The following is a 25,297-nucleotide window of genomic DNA, read 5'->3' as shown; positions in this document are numbered from 1 at the left end:
CTGGGGATCTTTATAATATGCAGATTCTGGCTCAGAATGACTGCGTTGGGTCCTAAGATTCTATGTTTCTAATAGGCTCCCAAGTGACACTGGTACTACTGGTCCTAGAGTCAGTTTGAATCATAGAGGATATACTATCAGCCCCAACAACAATCTCCAAGGCTTCTTTAGACCTCACCCTACACTGATTGATAAGTCTATGTCTCTACAGCTTTAACGGGGCTTGCCACATAATATCACAGGCACATTTGAGACACAATTAGGACTTCAGTTGAGCCACACTGGGTATTCTTTTGCCTGTGTGCTCATTTTTCTGTATCTGGACTTCAAGGGATCATTTACCATGAAAACATTTGCAAATCCTACCAAGTGCTTTTCACCCTTCAGAATCATATTAGGATACAGCTTATTTTTATCCATCCTGTTGCATTCAAAATGGATTGCATATTTTCAAGGCAAACTTACTCCAAGAAATGCAGCCCATGTTTCTTTTTAATGGGCACCAGTTACACTAATTACTGGCATCATAAAAAGAGCCATTAACAAGGCTAAGAAAGTTTTGCAAGGCTGTATTTTTCATTCTGACAGGTAAAATGGTATCTCCTAACACTTCAAACTCTGCCTCAGGAACTTGTGAAAGCAAAGCCAAGAACTGTTTAATTTTTCTTTGGCTCTCTTTTTTGGTGCCTTAACAGATAAAACTTTCCATCAAAGGGCAGTATGCTAAGGTTACATGGCAAGGATTTCTACTTTGTAGCTGAAGTCCAGGCTGTGACTTCACACCCCCGGACTGCACTGCTCCATGAAGACAGATGTGTGAACAGCTGCTTGTTATGCTTGCTTCTCCATAGGAACCAGAGGCATAAAAAAAAAAAAAATGAGCCAGAAAACTAAATGTGTAGGAACCAGAGGTTTCCTCCCTTCTACCATCTGTCATTATATATTTTCTTTTCTGACCCTGAAGTGCCCTTGAAGACGAACAAGAGGTTTCCAAGTATCCATGTTAGCTCATCAACCTTTCTTTAGTGATACCATGTATATTCTTAATGTGCAGAGAAGAACAGATTTTATGACTTACGCCTGATTGAGTTTATAAAGGTCTTCACAAACTTCACACCATAACTGTGGTCAGGTTTATGAATTCGGCCAAGCTGGACCAGGTGGTGATCCAAAGGGTGGCTAGCGAGATCCTCCAGTTCCTTGTCATCCCAAGTAGGGCCAAGGGAAAACACAAATAGGGCATACCCTTGACATTTGGCTCGCAAAGATTCCTTCTTTAAGATTTCCCCATCTAAGTGGCTGGTTTCCCCAGCAGATATCACAAATATGACTTTGTTTCTTCTCAGATTGGGTGCAGTTAAAAAGACATTGTCCAGAGTCCACTGTAAGGCATGACCAATAAAAGCATCTCCATTTAGTTGTTTAACTGACTCATCCACGTGCCTCTTCATGAGGCGCTTACTGCTATAGGTGGTGAGATTGAACTCAGCTCTAACTGGACTCTTCTGAGTGTTGGGTAGGAAGTCGGGGGGAGCATGGCTCAATAGGGCCACCCGGTCTCCAGTGACAGAAGTCTCTGGCTCTGGGGTGATTTCAAAGTGATCTAATAGTGCTCCCAGGAAAGCTCTTATGTCTTCAAATTCAGCACTTCCCACGTTCCGGGAGCCGTCCAGAAGGAAAGCAGCATCCATGTAAGACTGCACAGGGGGTGGTCTGGCTTGGTCACAAGAAGCATCTGGCTTGCATACATCTGTGAACCAAAAGTCATTCTGGGTTACTAAGTAGAAATAGAAAAGGGAAGATAGCATGTCAAACATTTTGACATTTAGAGACTGCATAGTCTTTGATGTTAAAAGTGACTAAATACTTTAATAGTAACAGGAAGATTGCCTCGTACATGGTTTGCGTCTGTCTCCCAAAAGTACAGATTTTATATCCAGCCTGTGTCTTGGACTCCATTTACTAAAGCTATCAGACTTTTAAAGATTAGGCTGTTTTCAACAGAAGTTTAATCTTGGCTGTGTTTCAAGTTTATGTCTTTAGAAGTGGACAGTTTGTCTCGTGCATGCAAGGGTATACTGTATCACAACATAACAGTGACTGATCGCTCTAGATTGACAGTATTATCGCTATGCTCATATTGTTCTACTATGAAGACGTGCTTACAAAGTAAAAGTGAAAAAAGCAATGTATCTTTTATCTCAATTTAAATAAGTTTATAACTCAATGTCTACCTATGAGTGATCTTTAAGGACAAAGCTCATCTGTGCATTTCCATAGTGCTCATTAGCTGAAAACTGAATACATGTTTGTTAAATGAATATTGGATATTAATGGACTTTCCTAAATGAGGTCATTTTATAAATGTGCATATCTCATTTAATAAAAGAATGCATAATACTAAAAACAGACAGGATTTTATTGAATATGACCACAATGAATATTCAGAGGAATAAAAAAATGGAAATGGAAGGATCTTAGAGGTCATTTAATCTTGTAATTTTACAGAAGAGACTGTGGCCAGGATAGTAAAATAATTTTGCCAAAGGACACACCAGTATTTCTAGAAGTTTCTATATAAGAAGTCAGCATTTTATTGTTAGAGATGAGGCCAGGTGGTATAGTAGTGGGGAGGTCCCTTGGCCTGAGAGCTGGAATGCTTGGGTTCTGGTCTCGTTTCAGTAACAAGCTGTGTGCCCCTAGCCAAGTCACCACTGGGCCTCAGTTCAGCATAGTTCTGCAAAATTAGGTGGTAGGACCAGACTCACCTACAGACCCCTTTCAGAACTGACATTTTGTAATCCTAGGTTTTCAATACTAATTGATGGTTGAGAATGAAAATAGCCTCTTTAATAACCAAAGATAAGAAAGAAACATGGAGTAACATGAGTATGGACAGCTGGTACTAGACATATAGGCATAGGCCACGAATAAAAACTTAGATGAAAGATTAATAACCAGAGTGCTGATCCTAGGGGATGTAACAAAATTCTCACTACAGTCTTGTTCATGGACTCAATAAAGATGTGACTTTGGATAAGTTATGGTTCCCTTACTGAAATTTACTAAAATTTTATGGTCCTGTATAATAGTCAGATGATAGAACAGTCACCTGTGTGCAAAGCAGTTTCTAAAATCAGGGACAGTAGGCTGCCCATTTGCTCAGTTTTGTAGGATTTTTAATTGCAGGAAACGACAGCCAAAATCTTTTATTATACGCCTAAGAGACAAAACAAGGTTTTAAGCCAAGAAATGAAGCCAAAATCTATCCCCAGTCACACATGTGCAACTTCTGACTATGCAACATACCATCACACTGTTGTAACTGACATGTTTGAAAAGGCAACTGAGAATACATGGGGTGGAATGTACCTCCCCACAGTATGTAAAGCACTTTAACTGTTTTGAGTAAGACTGCCAGTGCCTAAACCAATTCTGTGCAGTCAAGAGAAAGAGAGGGAAAGAGGGAAATTTACTAGAGGGGAGCAGAGGGAAGACAGAAAGAAGAGGGGTTATTAGAGACCAGAAACCCTACTTCTCCCTCAGAATTACTACCTTCCTCATTTAGGTCATTTATATGGCAGCCTTTTTCATCTCACTGATACACGTGAAGGAGAAAAATCAAGCATTTCCTACAGGCTCAAATGGAGAGATTTAGGGAGCAGAAGAATGAGACCTCTGTTTTTCATAAACTGCAAATGGTTTAGAGTTAGCTGCCTTGGGTTTGATATGGCTGTGAAGCCCTGAGCAAATTATTATCTCTAAGCTTTATTTTCCTCATCTGTAAAATGGAACTCATAGTAGTTCAAATGTTTTAGGGTGATTTTAAAGACTGAATGACATAATTCATTTAAAGGTATTAAAACAGTGCTTGGAATATAAACACAATCATTTAAGTATTAACTGTCATTATCACCATCATTGATATTATATGAATTAGAACAGTGCATGGCCGATAGAAAATGCTTTATATCTCTTAGCTATTACAGCCACCAATGACTCCAGTGGCTTCCACTTTGTAGTTATTAGAACACTCAAATGGAAGGTTAGAGTCCAGTTTTCTAGTTAGACCTATACATTATGTATAAAACACTACAAATAAATCAACACTGCAAATCTTTCTGATGCTTAATATTTGGGAGACTTTTTTCAATGAGAAATGTATGAATTTTGCTATTTTCCACCTTGACTGTACTAAAAAATATTCCCAAGCTGGTAGGAGGGTGCTGAATTGCTTTCAAGCATTTCTTTGTGGCTGTGAACATTTGAGATTTAGAAAACACATAAATATACTTTATAGCATAAAAACTTGGCAATGAAGTAGGCTAAGTTGTTCTAAGAATCATTACCGTTTCCTGTAAGCTGCACTATGTAGAAAGGCCTGGAATGTAACTCTTTTGCTGGGATATATAGGGAGAGACCATGTTTGCTGAGCTGAGAGGATTCATCTGTGGAAGATGAAGTGTGACAGGGCGCATCCAGAACCCCAGAGAAGTCCTCCCCAGGCCATGAGTATCCCTGCTGCCAAGTTCCAGTTGCCCCTGCCAATGGTGACTCAACATGCTTAATAGGCCCGATCAAATTATCTTCTCTCTGTGGGTCTTACCATAGCAGAAAGTGCACCGCTGGAGTCTCTCTAATGCTGGTGTGTAGTCGGCTCCAGAGGGAACCACTATCACTTGAAATGTGCCAGTGTCGTCAATCTAAAAGAAGCAAAAGCAACAGACAGAAGAGCTTAGTGGGTAGGGCTGCAAGAACCTCTTAGGACTACATAGAGAACTGACATCTGGAGAGAGTAACAGTGCTCCTTCTAAGAAGGTGCTGGGGAGGCACAGCATGTGAGCATGGCTAAGAGCTCTGCCTGGGTTTAAACCTTGACACTCAGTTTAGCTATATGACAACTTATTTTCCATGTTTCTTCATCTGTAAAATGAGTGTACTACTACTACCTCCTAACAGGACTGTGGGCATTAAATGAGTTCACATTTGTAAAGCACTTACTGACACAGGGTGGGTACAATGTGGGTAATGACCACAAAACATTTTCATATCTATTACTGCAGCAATACAGTGAGTTCTTACACTCATCATCCCAATTTTACAGATGGGGAAACTGAAGCTCAATGAAAGGTTAAAAGGACCGATCAAAAGACACTGAAGCCATTTAAGGAAGAGTATCAGAGACCTCCTCTCCCCCACCTGAGTCTCAGAGACCCATGTAAAGTCACAGGATGCCCTTTATAAACAATCTTCAGGTTTCTACTATAAACTAGGCATTGAAGCTGTCTTTGAAATACACTCAGATCTACGTCCATGCAGCTCTCTGAACAACTCCCAACCCTTTCCCAACTTGGCCCCATTGCTAGTAACCCACGTGGGGAGTTTGAGGGTAGAGAACAGGGGGAAGATAAGGAGGCTCCAAACAAGAATTATGAGCTTTGCTAATCGACCCAGAGATCATTGATAATTAAAGAAAAACTGTAGGCATGACCCTAATGCCTAAGAGATGAGTCAGATGATATTTTAGATTTTCCCTGTGATTCTCCTGTCCTAAGCTAATGACTACTCCCTTTCTCTGGGAAGATCCCCTGCCACCATAATTAATCCACAGAGGTAGAACTTTAGCAGTTGTTTATATGGAGTAATTCAGTCTTCAACCAGAGCTGACTGGACTAGATTTGGTGTTAAAGTAAATTTGGCCTGAGGACACCACTGTACTTTGAGTCCTCATGTAACCAACTGCAACCTAACTTAGTACGTACTAACTGAAAACCTATCTTAGGAGTTATTATTATTTTTTTTTTTTTACAAATAGCAGAGTCTTAGCCAATCATAGCAGCTGTGCTTCAGTTAGTCACAAGTGGCCAACTGATTAGACCAGGTTCAAATGAGGCAAAGGCCAAGCTGTAATCAGTCAAGCTGTTTCTGTACTTCCATTTTCATCCATAAACACTGCCTACCACATTGGGAAGAGCAGCTCTCTGAAACTCCTCTGGTTCTGAGGGCTGCTCGATTTGATGGCAGCGGCAGCCCACCTGGAGTGGCCACTGCCATGATGCTGGCTGCAGTCGGGCCCACTAGGCTTGTTCCACTCATTCAGCCTGGCAGACTGTGCTTGGCTCATGCTACCTGAGCGCAGTCGGGGCTGCACACTCCATGGAGCCCTGGGAGCTGGGAACAGGTGGAAGCCTCACCCGCTTCTGAGTTGGCAGGGTGAGAGCTCCTGCTTCTTGAACGCAGCTGCGGCCATCCAGCTGTGGCTCCAGACCCAGGCATCTTTGTGCTCTTGGGAGCTGGGAGTGGGCAGGGGCCCTGCCCTCCTGGGAGCAGTTGCAGCCGCCTGGCCCTAGCTGTGGGCCCACGCATTTCTGCACTCTTGGAGACCCAGGAAACCCTTGCCCCTACCAGCTCAGAAGTGCCTGCTCCCGCTACCTAGCCTCTTCCTGCTCCGGCACCTGCTCTGATCTTGGAGCAAAGTTGACACTGAGCCCAGGCACTGTTGCAACCTGGCCAGGTGTGCACACACTAGGGGCAGTGCTGATATGCCAACCTCACTGCCTCAGTCCCCTCCCGAGTTTGGGTGCTAATGAGCATGAGAGGGAGGCCAAGGGGGGTGCTCAGGACAGCTTGGTGCTGGCCTGTAGGCACCCCTCAGTGCAAACAGCCTGGGCTCCAGTGGATGACAGAAGGAGACAAGCCGGCCTCTGCGTGGAAAGGGGTAGGTCCTCAGTGAAACCCCACCTTCAAGCCAGGGGTGGCCCAAAGCCTGGGGGCTGGGCTGACAGACCAAAATGGGAACTTATCATGCTTTTTCTGGCCCATCCATGGCCTCCCATGAATCAATCAGCACACACTTCCTCCCCTCTGAAACCCATAAAAACCCTGGACTCGGACAGACTCAAGGAGGCCACCAGATGACCAGCTGCAGAGGAGCTACCCACCCCAGGGCCTCCTCTCTGCTGAGAGACAGCCACTCTTCAGGAGACCCTGCCTGCAGAGAGGAGCTACCCACTGCAGGTCTCCTCTGAGCTGCTCTGTCACTAAATAAAACTCCTCTTCACCTTGTTCAACCTCCACTTGTCTGTGTACCTCATTCTTCCAGGATGCAGGACAAGAACTCAGGACCCACTGAATGGCGGAGCTAAAAGAGCTGTCACACAGACAGGGCTGAAACATGCCCCTTGTTCACCACATTGCGGGTGACAACAAGATGAGGAGAGGAGAGAAGAGCTGCAACCCTTTGGAGCCCAGACCTAGGAGATTGCCAAGTCAGGGCTGTGACACCCTCTCTGGGGCTCTGCAGTTCCTGGCATCTCCAAGCTTCCAGGTGCCACCGTGTCCTCCAGTGCCATCTGTGGAAGCTGCTTGGGGTATACCTGGTCCAGCCACAGTCTCGTGAGGAGCTGCCCACCCTGCCATGCCACACTCACTTGCTCACACACCCCTTGCTGCTCCACGCCTGGCTTGCCCTTGGTGGATGTGAGATTCAGGTTAGTAGCGTGAGTCAAGCACAGCCTGCCAGGGTGAATGGGTGGAACGAGCCTAGTGGGCCTGAGTAAAAACTTGGGCAAAGGCACCACTGGCCACAGAGGTTTCCAGCTGGCGAAGCAATACCCCAAGGATCCAATGACAGATTTACAAATTGCTTTTAGTGCAAATAAACTCTGCAAAATTTAACTTGCCTAAAGTTTTTAACACTTTGGTATCAAAAATGGGATCCAAACTGGACTTCCAGTGACTCCCAGGAGCACCAAGTGACCAGGTAAATATACCTGCCTGGTCCATTGTGACCACTGAGCTCTCACAGCAACTGGGATCATGGGTAAGTTCTCTTTGATTCAAGCTCCACGAACTTGTGTTTTGAGCTCAAGTTTGAGTAATTTTTATATTGGCTGGGTCCAAGATCAGATTGGATCTTATAATTAATAGGATTGCATCCAATTAGAGGCCTCACATATCTGACTGGGTCAGGAAGAAGCTGGACTGGGTCCAGTAGGTTGGTAAGATTAAGGAAGACAGAGAAGAGTGGGCCCATCTGGATTCAACGAGTCTTCTATCTTGGAACCTATTCTCTTCTAGAGAAATGGGTGAACCTTACCAAAAATAAGAGTTATAATGGCCACCGTGGGAAAGATTTAACCCAAACAAAACTGCTTATCTATGAGGCACTTTGGAGGGTAAAAAGGGGATCCTGGACACCTCAGGAACAATGGGCTGTATTATCCATTACTAGCCATTATTCTGGAGCTCACAAGATATGCACTTTTCCCAATTACTCCTACAGAGAACATCACTACTGTAGAACAGAAGATTGGCTCTTTGAGATGTCTTTTCAGGTTGTTTTGCATTTCTAATAATAATGGCTCCACCTGAATCCACCAACCACTCCTGTGGCCCCACCCAGAATTGACTCAGAGTGTATGAGGACCATTTTCCACACCCCTATGATTGCACTTCCAACCAATCAGCAGCAAGCACCATTGCCTAACCACTGCCCACTTCCCCCAAACTATCCGTGAAAAGCCCCAGCCTCCGAATTCCCAGGGAGACTGATTTGAGTAATAATAAAACCCCAGTCTCTTGTTCAGCTGGCTCTGCATTAATTAAGCTCTTTCTCTACTGCAATTCCCCAGCATGCTAAATCAGCTCTATGTGGGCAGCAGGCAAAATGAACCTACTGGAAGGTTACATGAGCACAGGGTAAAAGCAAAGGCTACTTATCTGGACTCAGGACCAGAGGACACCTTGGCTCCAGATACTTATAATAAATTCTACTTAGGATATGTGTATGTGGGTATACCTAAGCTAACTTAAATTGGTTTTTGTGATCTGTAAACAAAGTAGTCTTGACTATACACCAGGACAGAGAGTCTGCATTATTAATAGCTATTAAGAGGTATCTCTATGCAATGTTTTAAGTGAATCATGCCTTCACTGCATCTGGATTGTGGTAAATGACTGTGTCAGTTCAGACAGCATAGCTCAGACTAGCTGGGAAGGGCCAAGAGCTTTCTTATTGCCAACTATCAGGATCCAGGGGAAAAAAAACCAATCACAGAACATTTGATCCAGAAGAAATCAGGAATCATGTCATCTATTCTCACCATTTTAAAGATGAGCCAAGTGAGCCCCAGGAGGGGTGGATTATAGAAGGCTCCAATTTAAGTTTTACTCTCCCCAAACAAGGGCTACCTTCCATCTTCTGTATGAGCCACCTTTATGATTAGAGTTTTGTATCAGTGGGTCTCTAACTTAATTTAGAGCAGTGTTTCTCAAGACATTGCCCAAACATTGCTGCCATTTGCTAACTAGTCTTGTGTTCTACGCATTCTACATGACTACAATGTGACCACTTCCATATTTCTGGTGTTGGTCCTTGTTAGTTTAGGCTCACATTTAATCACATATCAACACACTGGTGTCAACTTAGAGCGACATCAACCTTCTCATTGATTCTAGTGAGCTGTTTTATGGTGAGAGTCCACAGAGGGTCTACACTCTCACCCAATACCTCCCCACTTCCCCCAACCTTTTCGCCCTTGACCAAGTAATCTTTCAGTCAGTAAAGTCTGGAAGATGTAGTTTTAGAGTTCATTCATCCTACCACGTATCACTCGAGTAAGTATAGTAAGCATATTACAGAAAAATTCCTTAAAGTCAATGTGGGCTAGAGATTTAAAATAAAAGAGACCTATTATTTACGTTTCTTATTGCTCACTTCTTGTGGATTCAAAGAAGCACCAGCTTGAATGAAAGCACAGCTATTACACTCAAAGATGGGAGGTTTGGGGCATTTATCAAACGGTTCTGAATGATACCCCACTCTTTCCTCTCTAAACATCATGGGGCATCTCTAAACATCTAAGAAACAAATACAATGAATATTATGAATAATTTTCTTTTAGACAGTTATATATAAACAAATAAAAATTCTCTTCAAAATAAAAAGGTTGGGTACTAAAATGCTTATTTTCCATTAGAAGTCTCCCCCCATTTCAACTCTGTCTGCAATCACGAGAATCATCTATAATGTCAAAGACTACACTTAATTTTCCTCTTACCAGCAATGCCACACAGCAGTGTAAAATAAAAAGCCAGGCTAGCTAAAAGACATATTTCTTATAAAAATATTGGAAAGGGAGAGTCACCCTAGATTGGAAGCCTCAATGCGCAGCAAGTAAAATTTTATCAGAAGAGGCAATTGCTAAACAAATCTAAAGGCAAATTCCTAGGGACAAAACAAGCAAACAAACAAAAAACATGTTTTTTCCATTAAAAAATGGTCCTCCATTTGTGAAGGGAGGCACAACTTGCCACTCAACTTCATACTATCATGAAAAACTTCCAAGATGGTGATCACAGTCCATTTACTAAAACACAGGGAAATCAGTACATGCTGTCAGAGTGGGTGCTTCTGAGGCCCAACACACATGGCTGCACAGGTACCAAATTTCACGCTGGACTACTTAACTCCCAGATGGATCAAGATTTAGAAAAGCCTTGGTAGGTATGAAACAAACTAGGGTTTTAAAATGTGGACCCACAATAAAAATGCATTGTGTCATGAGACTTTCAAGTTCTGTTCTTAAAAAATAATGGACAACAGTTTGAACGTAGGTAAAGCACGATGGAAGAGAATGGATAAAATAAAGAAAAAGGCGGCAAACAGAGGTAGTAACGTAATTTCTCTTCTGTAATGTCAGACACTGGGTTCTAATCAAGTTGCATATATGGCTCTGTTTTGAACCCTTCCAGACCACCCTGCTTGGTCTCATCTTCCAATGTCAAGGTGGGCCTTTTGGTTTTCCAGTTTGCTCCTGTATCCTCGGACCCTAGGACAGTACCTGGTATATAAAATGAGGCACTCACTAAACATCTGTTGGATAAAACTTGGGAGCAATTCTGACTTCATCTCTAACTCCATAGCAAGTCTGAGTTCCTGAGCTTGTTATAAAGCAACATGGTCCTTGTTGTGTTTATTATCACTGAATCTGACCTGCTGATACCTGAATGAAAAGAGGCACCTCTCCAAGAGAAACGCATCCAGCCCCACCTTTTCCTACTTTATTGCATTTCCCTATCTGAACCTGATCCATCAGCCTTTCATTTGCATAATTCTAAGATTAGTTCAGTGATGCTACTATTAATAATAGCAGTTTCAACTCCTTTACAATCTAGATTTTATTATTATTAAACAAATTTTAGTTCAGGATCAAGCAACTGAATGCTAATAATTAAAGCAAAAGCTATCATTTTTTCTTTCTTTGAGACTGAGTCTCACTCTGTCACCCAGGCTGGCATGCAGTGGTGCGATCTTGGCTCACTGCAACCTCTGTCTGCTGGGTTCAAGCGATTCTCCTGCCGCAGCCTCCTGAGTAGCTGGGATTACAGGCACACGCCACCACGACCAGCTAATTTTAGTATTTTTAGGAGAGATGGGGTTTCACCATGTTGGCCAGGATGGTCTTGATATCTTGACCTCGTGATCTGCCCACCTCAGCCTCCCAAAGTGCTGGGATTACAGGCGTGAGCCACCGCGCCCAGCCAAAAGCTGTCATTCTTGAGTGACCCTAGGCACTAATGTAGTGTTGCATCAATTAATCTTCACACTAACTCTAGGAACCAGGTACTTTCTGCTTTCAATATTTTACAGATGAGAAATGTATTCCAACTCTGTTATGCTTATTTCAACACTTTCATGGAAAATTTAGAGCAGTGGAAAAGGCCTCAAAAGGCCACTTTTAGCTCCTAATCTAGAAAAAATAGAAGTCACCCTCCACAGGTGAGTGACCGCCCCTATAAAAGACATGCAGAGAAAGGTAACATCTTGTCTACCGGCATTAATCCATGCCCAGTACATCAACATTGCCTTTCAAAAGTTCTCTTTTAAAACCTAAAGTTTCCTACTGCTGTCACCCTTCGTTTCTCTAATAAGAGATTTTGCAAATTTGGAATTTGGCTGGCTTATTTTCTCCAGTAATACTTTTTCATATGCTTGAAGACAATGATTGTTTCTTGTATGTCTTCTTTTCTCAAAATAAATTTTCAAATGGCTGGCCTTTTTTTTTTTTTTTTTTGAGACAGAGTCTCACTCTGTCACCCAGGCTGGAGTGCAGTGGCGCGATCTTGGCTCTGCTGCCCGGGTTCAAGTGATTCTCCTGTCTCAGCCTCCCGAGTAGCTGGGATTACAGGTGCCTGCCATCGCGCCTGGCTAATTTTTGTATTTTTAGTAGAGACGGGGTTTCACCATGTTAGCCAGGATGGTCTCGATCTCCTGATCTCATGATCCACCCACCTCGGTCTCCCAAAGTGTTGGCATTACAGGTGTGAGCCACCGCGCCCGGCCCTGCACTTTTTATTTAAGTTAAATTTTCCAGTGCCTCTTTGCTGCTCCCTGGGCCCCATTCATGGTCTCCACATGGAGAACAGAACATCGTGTGGTGCCAAGAGGCCAACTGGAAGGACCCTTTGCTGGGCCCAGCAGGTCCCCAGTGATGAAGCCCTGCCACTGAACCACTATTAACGGGATATTTTAAAGTTATCCTCAGTCATCTTAATCCCAGGTGGTTTATTTAGGAATGCAACACATTTCCGATTTTACTCCACAAGCTAAGAAGCTATAACTGGAATGGCTTTTCCTTTATAAATTGCAGGTCGTTACATAATTAGCAAAGTTATAAAATCAGCCAATTGGCTTTCATCACACAGCAACAATTACTACCCTGACTAACTGACATGTATGTTTATTGGCGTCCTGATTCAGTATCTTTAGATTCAGAGGCAACTCAAAGAGTAGCTCGGGGAAGCACTAGAACAGCAAACTTGAAGTTCTGACATTGCCATTTCTTAGCTGTGGCAACCGGGAAAAGTGGCTTAACTTCTGCATGCTCAGTTTCTCATCATCTATTTTATACACACTACTTGTGAAAATTAAACAGGTTAATGCATAGACATCACCCCATTTAATAGAAAGAGCTTAACATGTTCCCAGTACACAGTAAAACATACTTATTCTACACTGCCGATCCAGATTTTTTTAAACTTCCTAACAAATGACCCTGATTTTGAAGGCAAGGTAGTATAGGGGCTTCTGAACACAGGCAAGATAAATAAGAATTGTCGTGTGAAAGGTTTCACCCTCGTACCGCAAATGCGCGCCTGACCGAAGGCACGTTGCTGAAAGTGATCACCACGGGAATGATTTCAAGCGCGCTGAACTCCATGGCAGCCGTAGTGATGGACTGGGAATCCGCAGACTGACCGCTGCTGAAAAATGTGGCAATTCTTCTCGTGTGCGTTCCCGGAAGCGTCCGCTTGAAGACATTCCTGGAAATAAATCGCATTGCTCTGCCAATCTCCCGGCTGGAAGAGGATCTCTCATAAGGAATAGCTTCAATTTCCCTGAGAAGTTGATTCTTCTTGTAGGCATCTGAGAAGCGCACGAGGTGCCTGGCGTGGGAGTTATAGGAGAGGATGGCGATGCGCGCTCCCACGGGGCAGCTGTTCTCCCGGACTTTAATGTCTTTCACCAGGAAAGCCATCATCTCCTTCATCCTCTCAAATTCCCGCTCAGTGACATCCCGGGACTGGTCCAGGGCAAACACCAACTCGGTTGGGTGCACTGGGCATTCGGGTTTTCCTAAAAGACCATATCCCTTATCACATAGCATCCTTATTTATTTTTTTGAAAAAAGAAAAAGACACATAGAAGGCAAAGTAATTTTAAATGTTAACTATTCAAATTCTTAAAGAGAGTAAGTAATTTAAGTACTAAAACGTAAAATATTATATATTTAAATCTTGAATAATTATAGATGTTATTCTAAAAGCTGAGTCTGCTCTTTTGAATCGGGCACAAAAGGAAAACATCTGGAATTCAGTTTCATTTTATATGAAATGTTAAAGTTGTTTATCAAATTCCTTCTAAACAATAGAGAGCTCCTGGAAATACCCTTCACCTACAGAGACTGGATTAAAAGTATCAAGTTTTATTGGTGAAACTTTACTCAGTTAAACATTTCTTCTTTCACTTAATAAGGAAATGTAATAAGAGTTAAAAAGGAATGGCTGTGAAAGCTCTGCTGATAATTTTAGAAAAATTTGAAGAAAACTGACATAGTTCACAGAGCAAAGCATGAGATGCAAAGAGAGTAGGCAATACAGGGTAGAGTTTGGCGCCCTTGACCCAATCACTAACCAGCCATGTGACCCTGTCCGAATTACTCATCCTGTCTGTGCCTCAGTTTCTTCATCTGTAAAATGTGAGTCATAACATCACCTGCTACGTAGGTCTGAGGTGAGCATTAAATGAATCAGCACAGGTAAAGTACTTAGAATAACAGAACTTGGCACATAGTAGGTGCTCAATAAACGTCAACCATTGCTGTTACAATTATCATTCCAGACTTTTTCACTGTGAGAAATACATCACTAAAAGGAGACTGAGGAAAGCTTTAACAGATACATTTTTGTTTAACTGTTACAAATGCAAGTTTACTCAATAAATATGCCTTATTACTTAGACAAAGTGATGATGGTTGGTAAGCTCTCCTGTAAGTGTTAACTGCATATTTACGCATCTGTACTCATTGGTTTCAATTCATTCTAATCTCAGTACCTTGTCCTTGTCACAGCTGACAACTTATTTTTGATTATCTGATTAATGTTCATTTATGCTAGTTTATGATGTATGGATAGGAACAGTATCTGCTGATCTTCTAAGTTATTAGTCCCTGCCATGTATCAGATATCTAACAAATGCTGAATGAATGAAAAAGAGCTCAAAAAAGAGCAGTTATTTGCAACAGGTATAGAAATAACGAAAGTTTAATAACATGGGAGATGCCCAGTGCTGGAATTTGAGTGGTAAAAGGACACCTCAGTGATGTGTTTCTCTTGGAGAGGTGCCTCCTCTCATTCAGATACCAGCAAGTCAGATTCAGAGATAATAAACATAGCAAAGACCATCTTGCTTTACAAGCTCAGGACCAGACTTGCTGGACTCACGTAGGCTGACAAGGAGACATCCCTCTGCCATGGGCCAACTGGGCCTTGCCCACCTTAGTGCTAAACTATGACCTCCTGCCATCCTTGACTCCACGTCCTTCAAAGGCAAAAAAGTACCAGTGAGAATAAATGTTCAAACCCAAATCAAACTGTTCATCTCGAAGGAGACAGGAAATCATTTATTAGTCTCCAAGTCTAAATTACTGGGCTGAACAGATTTTTATAAACTGAGGTGTCACTTTTAGAGTTTAAAAAAGTAAGTAGAATTAAACATGAAAGTGGTTCTGCTGACTTTTTTGGGGGTGGTTATTTGCATATGGAAACAAAACCAACAAAAATGCTTCAGATACAACTTAGAGATAAAGGTGGGGGGAGGTTCACAGCACTGGCAGAAGACATGAAAAAAAAGTCAAGTTTTAGGGGAAAAACCTAAGGAATAATTCAGCTTCCAAAACGCAAGCCCTAAAACCCAGCAAGCTGCCAGGAGTCCCAAGGAGTCTGAAGAAGCCTAGGCTGGATTGCAGTGGTACCTAGGAGGCCCTCCTCAAGAAGGGAGGGACTGCCACATGCGGTTCCCCAACTAACATGGCTCTGTCACCACACACTATGTACTGAGGACTGCCACTTGTCACAGAGGAGGTGAAAGAAAGGACAGGGAGGCAAGGATCAGCCCAAACTACTGCCATGTAACCTAAACACAACACTGATGGTCCTTGTCCAGGTCACCATCATATTTGCCTGAATACTACAGCCCTATCTAAACTAGGCCTTTGGCTTTGACATTTCCCACCCTTCACCCTTGCCACAATCCACTCTCCCCATAGCAGCCCAAGTAATATTTTAAAATCAGATCATGTTCCTCTCCTACGTACTTTCAACAAACTCTTTAATACCCTCCCCATCACCATTCAAATAAAATCCAGCCTCCTTATAATGTGCAAAGCTCAGCTTGCTCTGGCCTCTGCCTATTCCCCATGGTTCTATGTGCTGCTCTCCCCCTCCCTATATCTCAACCTTGTTGGGCTCTATCAGTTCCTAGGAAATGCCTAGGTCTGTTCTGTTTCATGGCCTTTGCAAAGATGGTTCCTTTGGGTTTTTTTTTTTTTTTTTTTTTTTTTTGAGACGGAGTCTCACACTGTCACCCAGGCTGGAGTGCAGTGGCATGATCTCGGCTCACTGCAATATCTGCCTCCCAGGTTCAAGCGATTCTCCTGCCTCAGCCTCCCAAGTAGCTGGCGTTACAGGCATGTGCCACCATGCCCAGCTAATTTTTTGTATTTTTAGTAGAGACAGGGTTTCACCATGTTGGCCAGGCTGGTCTCAAACTCCTGACCTCCTGATCCGCCTGCCTTGGGCTCCCAAGTGCTGGGATTACAGGTGTGAGCCACTGTGCCCAGCCAAAAGATGGCTCCTTTGTGTTCTTCAGTCTAAACTTTAATTTCACTGCCCCTAGAAAGAGCCCTCTGTCCAAAAACATCTCCCCCCTTACATTATCCCAGGACACAGCATCCTATGCTTTATCTCTTTCAAACAGCACCTAATGTGCTGGGCTTCCCTTTATTTGCTTGTGGTCTGGATCCTCCATAAGAATGGAAGTTTCTGAGCACAGGAAGCAGGTTCATTGTTCAACTCTGTATCCCTAATGCCTACTATAGATACTGGCACTTACTAGGCTTTCAACAAATATTCTTAAATGTGTGGATAAGCAATCAGAGGACATGGGTTGGTGGGCTTATTCAAAAGGTAAAAGTGTATAAATGTATAAGAGGGTGATAAGTTTACACAAAAACATCATGTAAGCATTTGTAAGATACCTGAAAACTGGCACTGAAAAATATGAAGCCGACTTGATAATTAACATCAGGCATGAACTCCATGGATTTTGGCATTATCTGAGTTGTACATTCCACTTACTTGCTATCTGATCATCCCCACTTTTATTCTGCCTTCTGCATCTTAATACCTAATTAACCACTGGATGACAGAGATGATATGACAGAGCGAGAAAATGATGGGAGTAAGAAATACTATTTTTGGCCAGGCACGGTGGCTCACACTTGTAATCCCAGCACTTTGAGACTCCAAAGCAGGTGGATCACTTGAGCCCAGGAGTTCAGGACCAGCCTGGGCAACGTGGCAAAACCCTGCCTTTACAAAAAATACAAAAATTAGTCAAGCATGATGGCATGTGCCTGTAGTCCCAGCTACTCGGGAGGTTGAAGTGGAAGGATCACTGGAGCCCAGAAGGTCAAGGATGCAATGAACAGTGATCAGCCTGTGTGACAGAGCAAGACCCTGTCTAAAAAAAAACCCAACATATTTATAAAACCTTTAAAAGGTGAATGGTGATGTTAGTCATTCAGATATTAATATCTTAATGATTTTTTAATTAATATTAATAAAAAACAAATTGCTTGGTTGAGAAATAGCTGTGAAGCTCAGCTAAAACTGAGTGATTTATTGGAGGCGAGACTCTGCTACCGGTATGAGGCAGTGGCAAAGAAAGCCCAGATAAAATTTGTATCATTCGGAAGCCAATACATTGCACTAACTCATCTTTCCAGATGTATGACATTTTAGAGCTTGATTAAAGCATGCTGTAAATAAAGATTACTCACCACGTCTGCCAGCTGGGGAAGAAGAACAAAGGAGATTGGATTATTATTTGGTAGGAGAAGAGAGTTCTGTATCATGCAGAAAAGAAAGGTTCTATCCTGTCTGCTTTTTGTCGATGACTCAAAAATCAAGGCAACAGAGTTCGGAGAAAATGCTGAGTCTCACAAAAGCACTATTCCTTCCAAAGGGAAGAAGATGTGAGAAGTGGGACAACATACAGCCATAAATCAGCGGCCTGCAGCCGGCTGTCAAAAGACAAAGAACCTTTGCCTAGGAGGGAACATGACATTGCAGGGAGGTGTGCTGAATTTGGAAAGCTGAAAGGTCCAACCTCTCTTTCCTCTAAATTCTCCCCATGTAGATATCTATAACTATCATTTCCATATATATAGATATATATACACATGCATATACACAAATGTGTATCTATGTATAGTATATATGTATATACATTATATGCATATTTATATGTATGTAAATACCAGAAGTGGATTTACTCTGAATTAAATGAACACTCTTTTAGACCTGTACTGTTCAACATGACAGCCACAAGCCATATGCAGCTACTAAAATTAATTAAATAAAAATTCAGCTTCTCAGTTGCACTAGCCACATTTGAAATGCTCAAAGTCACATGTGTCTTGTGGCTACTGAATTGGGCATCACAGGGAACACTTCTATCACTGCAGAAACTTCTATTGGACAATGCTGCTTTAGACTTCTCTCTTGCAGGGGCCCCTTGCAATGCCTTTCTTGGGAGGAACCCTAGCCATGTTGTTTGCACAATCACATACTCTTATAAAATAAAATATGCAAAAGTTAATGGTTATGATTTCTCTTTTTTGTTCTAAATAACACTTACTTTTGAAATACCTTTACACCCACTTTTAGATTTGTGATTTTGTATTGAGTCCCTTAAATTTTAAAAGATCAGGTCTCAACATATTTGGATCTGCCCTTGAGTCATTACAATTTACATGGTTCCTATGTCATGAAACCTACCACACTAATTGAGCCCCAAAACAACCCATCTTCATGACTCAATATATACGTGTTTTGATTCCCATCATGGTTCTATTCTGCTACAAAAATACAGAGTTCCAATAGACACTGCATTCAACGCTTTTAAATGTCTGTCTTTGAGACCAGTGTTCTCTACAGAAATAGGCTCTAATTTATTTTTCTTCCCCCAAAATATTGAAAGGAAACTTTTGGCTCCTCCTTTCTGTCATATTGTTATTTGGAAAGTCATTACGCATTTGTAGATGAACACTGCAGAGTCAACTCTCTCCTAATCTTGCACATGAAATTGTTTTTTGATGGTATCAACACATATTTTGATACAACGGGCCGCTAGAAGGGTTTAAAACAAATTCAAATGAGCATTTGCCAAACCAAAATATCATTTTGATGATTTTAAAATTTTGAGAAAGATAAAAAAAATACTGGCAGAATGAGTATTACTATGAATTTTTAAAGCAAATCAATCAGTCCAACAAAAAATAATCAAACATATCTTTCTGGGAAAGGAATAACAAACAACAAACCAAAGTCAGGACTCCCACCCACCAGGACACCCTATTATCACAGCTGCTTCTTTCACACCAGGTGAATTCAACTCTGTCGGTTACTGTCAAGCATTCATAATCATCTTTTAAAAAGTTCCATGTGACTCTCAAGTGACTGATTTCACTATTAGGTGAATTCAGACATCAAATCTCAATTTTCTTTAGATTAAAAGCACTCAATAGATTATTTCTTACTGCTTCATATGGGTTTCAATGGACATGATAGCAGCCAGAGAGGGAGTTAAAAGTCACCAGTCTATGCTGACTCAAAAATACATGCAGTGACATCTCTAATTTTAAAGAAATTGGCTGGTGAACTCTTTCAATTCTGAGTGTAGAGTTCTCTATTCTTGTATGAATGCTGACAACTTGGGTGATCATTTTAAGCAGGGTACTTACGACTGCGGTCTTGCACATACTGAATGAGCTCACATGTCTGCAGTTCAAAAATAAAACAGAAACAATTAAACAACAAACTACTAGGCCCTGAAGTTTAAAAATAAGTCAATTTAATGGAGCACCCAGAGCACTCTGTTGTAGTCGGGAGATACGTACAGAAAATGAAGCCAAGCCTTTGGCTCCTTTCACACCCTAGGAAAACAAACAAAACACTGTTTTAATGACTCTAGACATACACATCAGTAGCCAGTGCACACCAACATCGCCCTCAGAAAGTGATAACTTTCAAAAGTTTTATTCTCATTAAATTGTTAAGAGGGAAAAAAGAATGCAGGTAGATACTCATTGCCTCATTAACAGTAACATTCTGGAAAGAACAAACTTTAAGCAGCAAGCTTGGTGCACACAAGCCTTGAGAGGCCACTTTTCTCCAGGTCCATCTCTGGATAACAAGCGTTGTCCAGAATTACAAGGATGCAGCTGACAACCTGAAACTTCCCGCAGAGCTCTGGAGCACGCTTACACCTCAGGACTAGCTAAAGTGAGCCACACGGGTGCAGTTGCCCTCTTTCATAGCAGAAGTTTCAAGGTCTTCAACCCCCTTTCTTTGAGCCACTGAACAGCAGCCAGAGCTGAACCTTAATCTGTTCCCATCATTGGTTAGCTGACAAAAGGATTGGACTCAACTTGAACATCTGGAAAGGTTATCTCAACTACCTTCCCAAAACTACACACACACACACACACACACACACACACACATATATATATATAACTCTGTCAGAGTTTGGGATAGAAAGAACAAATGGAACTGGTTTTCATTTCATGCGTTCAATCCCATCTTCAGAAGAGGAAGAGTCTGGCTTCTTTCAAAGAGAGACACCCAAGGAAAAAAATGCAACAGAATCCCACCCGAACTCCTGAAGCAAGTAAGTTCCATGTGAATGCAGCACTGATCACAGTCACTATTTATTTCCTTTCACTTCCATTCATTCAATGATAATTTATTACATGTAGAAAGACTGCACAGATACAGAATATAATTGAGAGCTACCATTTTAGTCTAAATACTTTTGATTTCCTCCTTCAATTTCCCCTGTCTCTCAAGAGATGTATTTAATCAGTATTTTTTCTCCTCTAAATATTTAATCCGTATTGTCTCACCCACAAAGGTGGGAAAATAGTGGCCAAGAAGCAAGAAGGCATGCACATTTGGACAATGAAGATTTCATGCACTGACTTTTTTTTTAGTGGAAAAGGACCTGGTGTGGTTTATAGTTTTTCTACTTACCTTACGTCCAGGAGGTCCTGGTTCCCCAGGGGATCCCATCTCTCCTGGAAGCCCAGCAGATATCTCAAAGGAGAATTTAATTATTTAAAAATTACATTTACACATGTGTATATGTGTGTGTGTAAATTCAAACGTAAAAAAAATTAAAATTCAAAGGTGAAAGTTTGAAAGTGAAAGTTTCACTTTTTAGAAAATTGAGTTTTCCAAAAAACATAAAGAAGGAAAAAATATTCCCAGCAATCCCTTCTTCCCCAAATAATCCTCATTAACGTTTTGATGTCTTTTCTTATTTTTTTTACGGTATTAAGATATATATTCTTTTTTAAAACTCATTTGAATCATACTTTTCTCTGTTACCTTTTAAACTAAATTTATCTCTGAACATTTTCAGTTACTAAATATTATTTGGCAAAATCATTTTTCACAGCTGCATACTATCCCATCACATGGTTGTACCTGATTTAGTTAGTCCCTTACTGTTTGTTGTTGTAATAGGCAATGCTGTTACAAAGTTATATGCATCACTCTGATCATTTCCTTAGGGAAGATTGCTAGGACTAGAATTGCTGGTCAAAGGAAAACTTTTTATCTAAATGGAGTGGTAGGTAACTAAACTGAAAAAACAAACAAAAAGCAAAATGTCTAGAAAAACAAAATTGAAATACAAAAACTTTTAAAACAACAGAAACACAACAATTAGTTGGAAATATTGTAACGAAATGGGGAATAACAGCAATAAAAATGACAGTTGTTATCTACTTACTAGATGTCAGAAATATTTTCATGTACATTCAACAATACGTTTATCATAAGGCTAGGATTTAGTTTAAAAATTGGAATATTTCTTTCTTCATTCAAAATGCCACAGGATTTACAACTTTTACAGGAATAAAAAATGAAGTTTAAAATCAACTTAATTTGTAAAAGCATTACCTGTAAAACAGTAAGTAATGATTGATATCCTTTGGGCATTCCAATGATACTGACAGTGTGCTTGTTTGAGTGAAAAATAAAGTATTTTTATTTAGAAGATAAAGGTTAACCTCCAAGGAGAAAACAGCAGATTGAGCACATGTATTTACTTTCATTCCTTTCCAATATCTTACTAAAATGACAGTAAGTAGATTATTTTAAAGGCAAAAAACAATGGTGGGGAGAAGGAGAAAGGCGATGACAGCCATAAAATGAGTCTGGAAAGCAAATGTGTAAGTGTTAAATGACTGAATAGACCTGAGAAAGTTGAATCCTAAGCCAGCAGCAGGGAAAGCCAAGAACCAATGTGTTTTATATCAGACGTCCCAGAAGGCTGAGGATTTGGCCGCACCGGGAACCTCCAGAAGTGGAGGTGAGGGAGAGAGGTGAAGTAAAGGTGTTTAGGTGAAAATCATTTTAGGAATCCCCAAATCTCCTCTCTATTCTCAAGGATTGGTTGAATATCCCTTTTTACACCCTAGCAACAAACAGAGGTAAAACCGAGGTGGGACTCCAGGCTGAGTTGAGAACCTACAGTATCCGAAACAAAGAGAGTAAATGAGGGTATGTATAGTAAATGTGAGAGTCTCTCTTTCTCTATATGGCTCCTAGAAAGCTGGCAGCCAGACCTTTACTCTCCAGGTAGGAAATTTTAAGAAGTTTTCTCAGGAGAACTTCACTAGACAAAGAAGAAAGACCAAAAAGTATTGATTTCAGAGGTTTGCTAAAGAAAGATTTTAGCTAGATCACTCTCTTTGGAAAACTGGTAGTTGACAAGCCCCACTCATGCTCTCAGAGCTTCCAATCAGTCGCTTTTTTTTTTTTCTTTTTGAGACAGGGTCTCAGTCTCACACAGGCTCGAATGCAGTGGTACAATCTCAGTTCAATACAGCCAAGACTTCCTGGGCTCAGGTGATCCTCGCGCCTCAGCTTCCCTGGTAGCTGGGGCTACAGGCACATGCCACCATGTCTGGCTAATTCTTGTATTTTTTGTAGAGACGGGGTTGCGCCATGTTGCCCAGGCTGGTCTCAAACTGCTGGGCTGAAGCAATCTGCCTGCTCAGGCCTCCCAGATTACAGGGATGACAGGCATGAGCCACCGTGCCTGACTCCAGTCAGTCTTTTTGTCTTCAATTCTTAACTATGAAGAAATAGCTCATTCCTGAAACATCTCAGTAATAGAGATCAAAACAGAAAGGAAAATAAAATGCAGGAAACAGACTATGTTGGGTAAAAAAGACAAAAATATTTATGTTCTCGGAAAGGTAAGAGAAGATATTTTAATCATGAAACAAAAAAAAGTACGCTACAAAAAGGAACATTCAGAGAACAAACACAAGCTCTTGAAAATTCAAGTATGAAACATTGTAAGAGAAACTCAACAAACTCTCCCGGAAAGTAGAGCAAAAAGACAAAAAGCTGGAAGATAGAACAGAAAAAATAAGAAAATTAAAGGACTATACTAATACACCAAATAATAGATATTTTATAAATAGGGAATAGAGAATATAGAGGGCAAGACATCATCAAAATAATTGACCAACACTTCTTTGGAGGACACATATTTCCAGGCTCCTAGTGCCTATGAAGGACCTACCTAATGCCCAGGAAAATGGATAAAAATGGACATCAACTCACAAAACCCAGGAAATATCAAAACACTGCAGACAGAGAAATTATGCAATAAGGTGCCAGAGAGAGAACACTGGCCACATAAGGAATCAGAATGGCTTTGGACTTCCCCAAGCAACAAAAGAAGCTAGAAGTAATGGAGGAATGACTGCCTTCCAAATTTCAAGAAATTAATTCCATCCCAGAACTGTATACCAGCCAAAATATCCAATCACATCCTAAGGTAGTACAAATCCCTTTCCGACGGTGGCTGTTTCCAAAACTACACCTTTCATTCACCCCTTCTTAGCAGACTACTGGATGAGTTTTCCATGAAACAAGGGAGAAATCCAACAGGAGGAGTCTGAGAATAAGAATGAGAAGCAGAGATCCAATGCAGAAGAGAGGCAAAGAGACGGGTAAAGGTGAAGGACGACTGCAGTATGGCAGCTGGGCACCAGCCACAGACGAATCTCCATCAAGTGGGTCAGGTTGGAAGGCTCTGGGTCGGGATTAAGTTGGAGAGAATATTTGCCTCATCTAAATGTTTTCAGACAGGATTTAGATAAAGGGAAAATCAAGAAAGGTACATCAGCAACTTTTATAGCAGGAGGAAATCAGTTCATAATGCTTAAAATTTATAAATCTAAAAAGTAAGAATGTAAGTATGACATTTAGAGACATATTGTCAATTCTGAGACAAATCAGTTCAGAAGTGAAAGCTGTTGTTTCTGGGCAGAAGGAAATGGGAGTGAGTGAGGGAGTGACGGATTTTTTTTTTTTTTTTAACATAACAAACTTTGTTATTTGACTCTTTAAACCAGTGGTTCTTAGGAAAGGAGAATTTTGCCTCCTTTTTTTTCCCCTGGGACATATGACAATGTCTGAAGGTGTTTTTGATTGTCATAACCTGGGGTGTGGGGAGGACAGAGGGTAGTTGATGCTGGAATCTAGTGGGTAGGTGCCAAGGATGTGGAGAAACATTCTACAATGCACAAGACAGCCCCTCAACAAAGCCTTATCCAGCCCAAAATGTCAATAGTGCTGAGATAGAGAAACCCTGCTTTAAACTATGTGCATGTTTTTAAAGGTGGTAAAAAGAAAAACAAAACGCATACAAACATACATGTATACGCAAATAAAACAGGTTAAAAATCATGGCAAAATTTAAAAAATGTTTTTTGAGGAAAAAAAAACCAAGGTGAAGATTTAGAGAATTTAAACGAGGAGTATCATCATTCAAAGAGAACTGAAGAAGCCTTCAGAATTTAAGCTGACGTTTTACCAAAATCTTCCAATAGAAACTTCAGCTCTTTCAGAGAGAAAACCTGGATTTTTTTCAGTGTCTAAACTTCAACTTCAAATCCAAAAACATTAATGTAAATGTGGAAAAAGTCGCTGGGTGGGTGGAAAGAGCAAGTTACAAACAGTGATAAATTGTCCAACGTGGAGAACAAAAAAAAAATTTTCAAATATTTTCAAAGGCCAACAGAAAAAGTTTGTTTCCCATTCGTTTATTGTCTTTAAAAATGATTAATGTGCCTTTGTGGGGAGGGATCCAACCATGAACTTCTTAGCGTGCTTCTGATGTTCAAGGTTAAACTTATTCATTAATAAGCCAAGGGAAATAAATGATCCAGAGATACTTCAATGCAGATGACATCTGGATTAATTTGAAAGTCTTTTCCAATTATTTTTCTAATTATATCTGTCTTCATCTTTTTTTTAGAGCATAATGTTAATGGATAGCCATCCAAAAACATGTATGAGGACAAGCATTATAGCTGGGAAGCAGTTCTCCTGGGGGGAGGAGGGGGAGGAGGAGGGGGAGGAG

At 41.1% G+C, this 25,297-nt stretch overlaps 1 protein-coding gene across 1 annotated transcript in view; it reads right to left on the bottom strand.

Moving 5' to 3' along the window:
- Positions 1 to 25,297, bottom strand: part of COL6A6 (collagen, type VI, alpha 6) — a 117,303-nt gene that overhangs the window by 20,493 nt on the left and 71,513 nt on the right. The window contains exons 28-34 of the mRNA XM_011977965.1: positions 20,881 to 20,943; positions 19,746 to 19,781; positions 19,590 to 19,626; positions 17,625 to 17,636; positions 13,146 to 13,639; positions 4,607 to 4,703; positions 1,079 to 1,750 (exon numbers count right to left, since the gene is read on the bottom strand). Of these exons, the coding sequence (XP_011833355.1) occupies positions 1,079 to 1,750; positions 4,607 to 4,703; positions 13,146 to 13,639; positions 17,625 to 17,636; positions 19,590 to 19,626; positions 19,746 to 19,781; positions 20,881 to 20,943 (1,411 nt within the window). The remainder of the gene's footprint in view (positions 1 to 1,078; positions 1,751 to 4,606; positions 4,704 to 13,145; positions 13,640 to 17,624; positions 17,637 to 19,589; positions 19,627 to 19,745; positions 19,782 to 20,880; positions 20,944 to 25,297) is intronic.

The sequence above is a fragment of the Mandrillus leucophaeus genome, unplaced genomic scaffold (genome assembly GCF_000951045.1).
Source record: "Mandrillus leucophaeus isolate KB7577 unplaced genomic scaffold, Mleu.le_1.0 Scaffold186, whole genome shotgun sequence".
NCBI lineage: Eukaryota > Metazoa > Chordata > Mammalia > Primates > Cercopithecidae > Mandrillus > Mandrillus leucophaeus.
The sequence above is the reverse complement of the archived record's forward strand: the minus strand, read 5'-3'. Positions and strand labels throughout refer to the sequence as shown.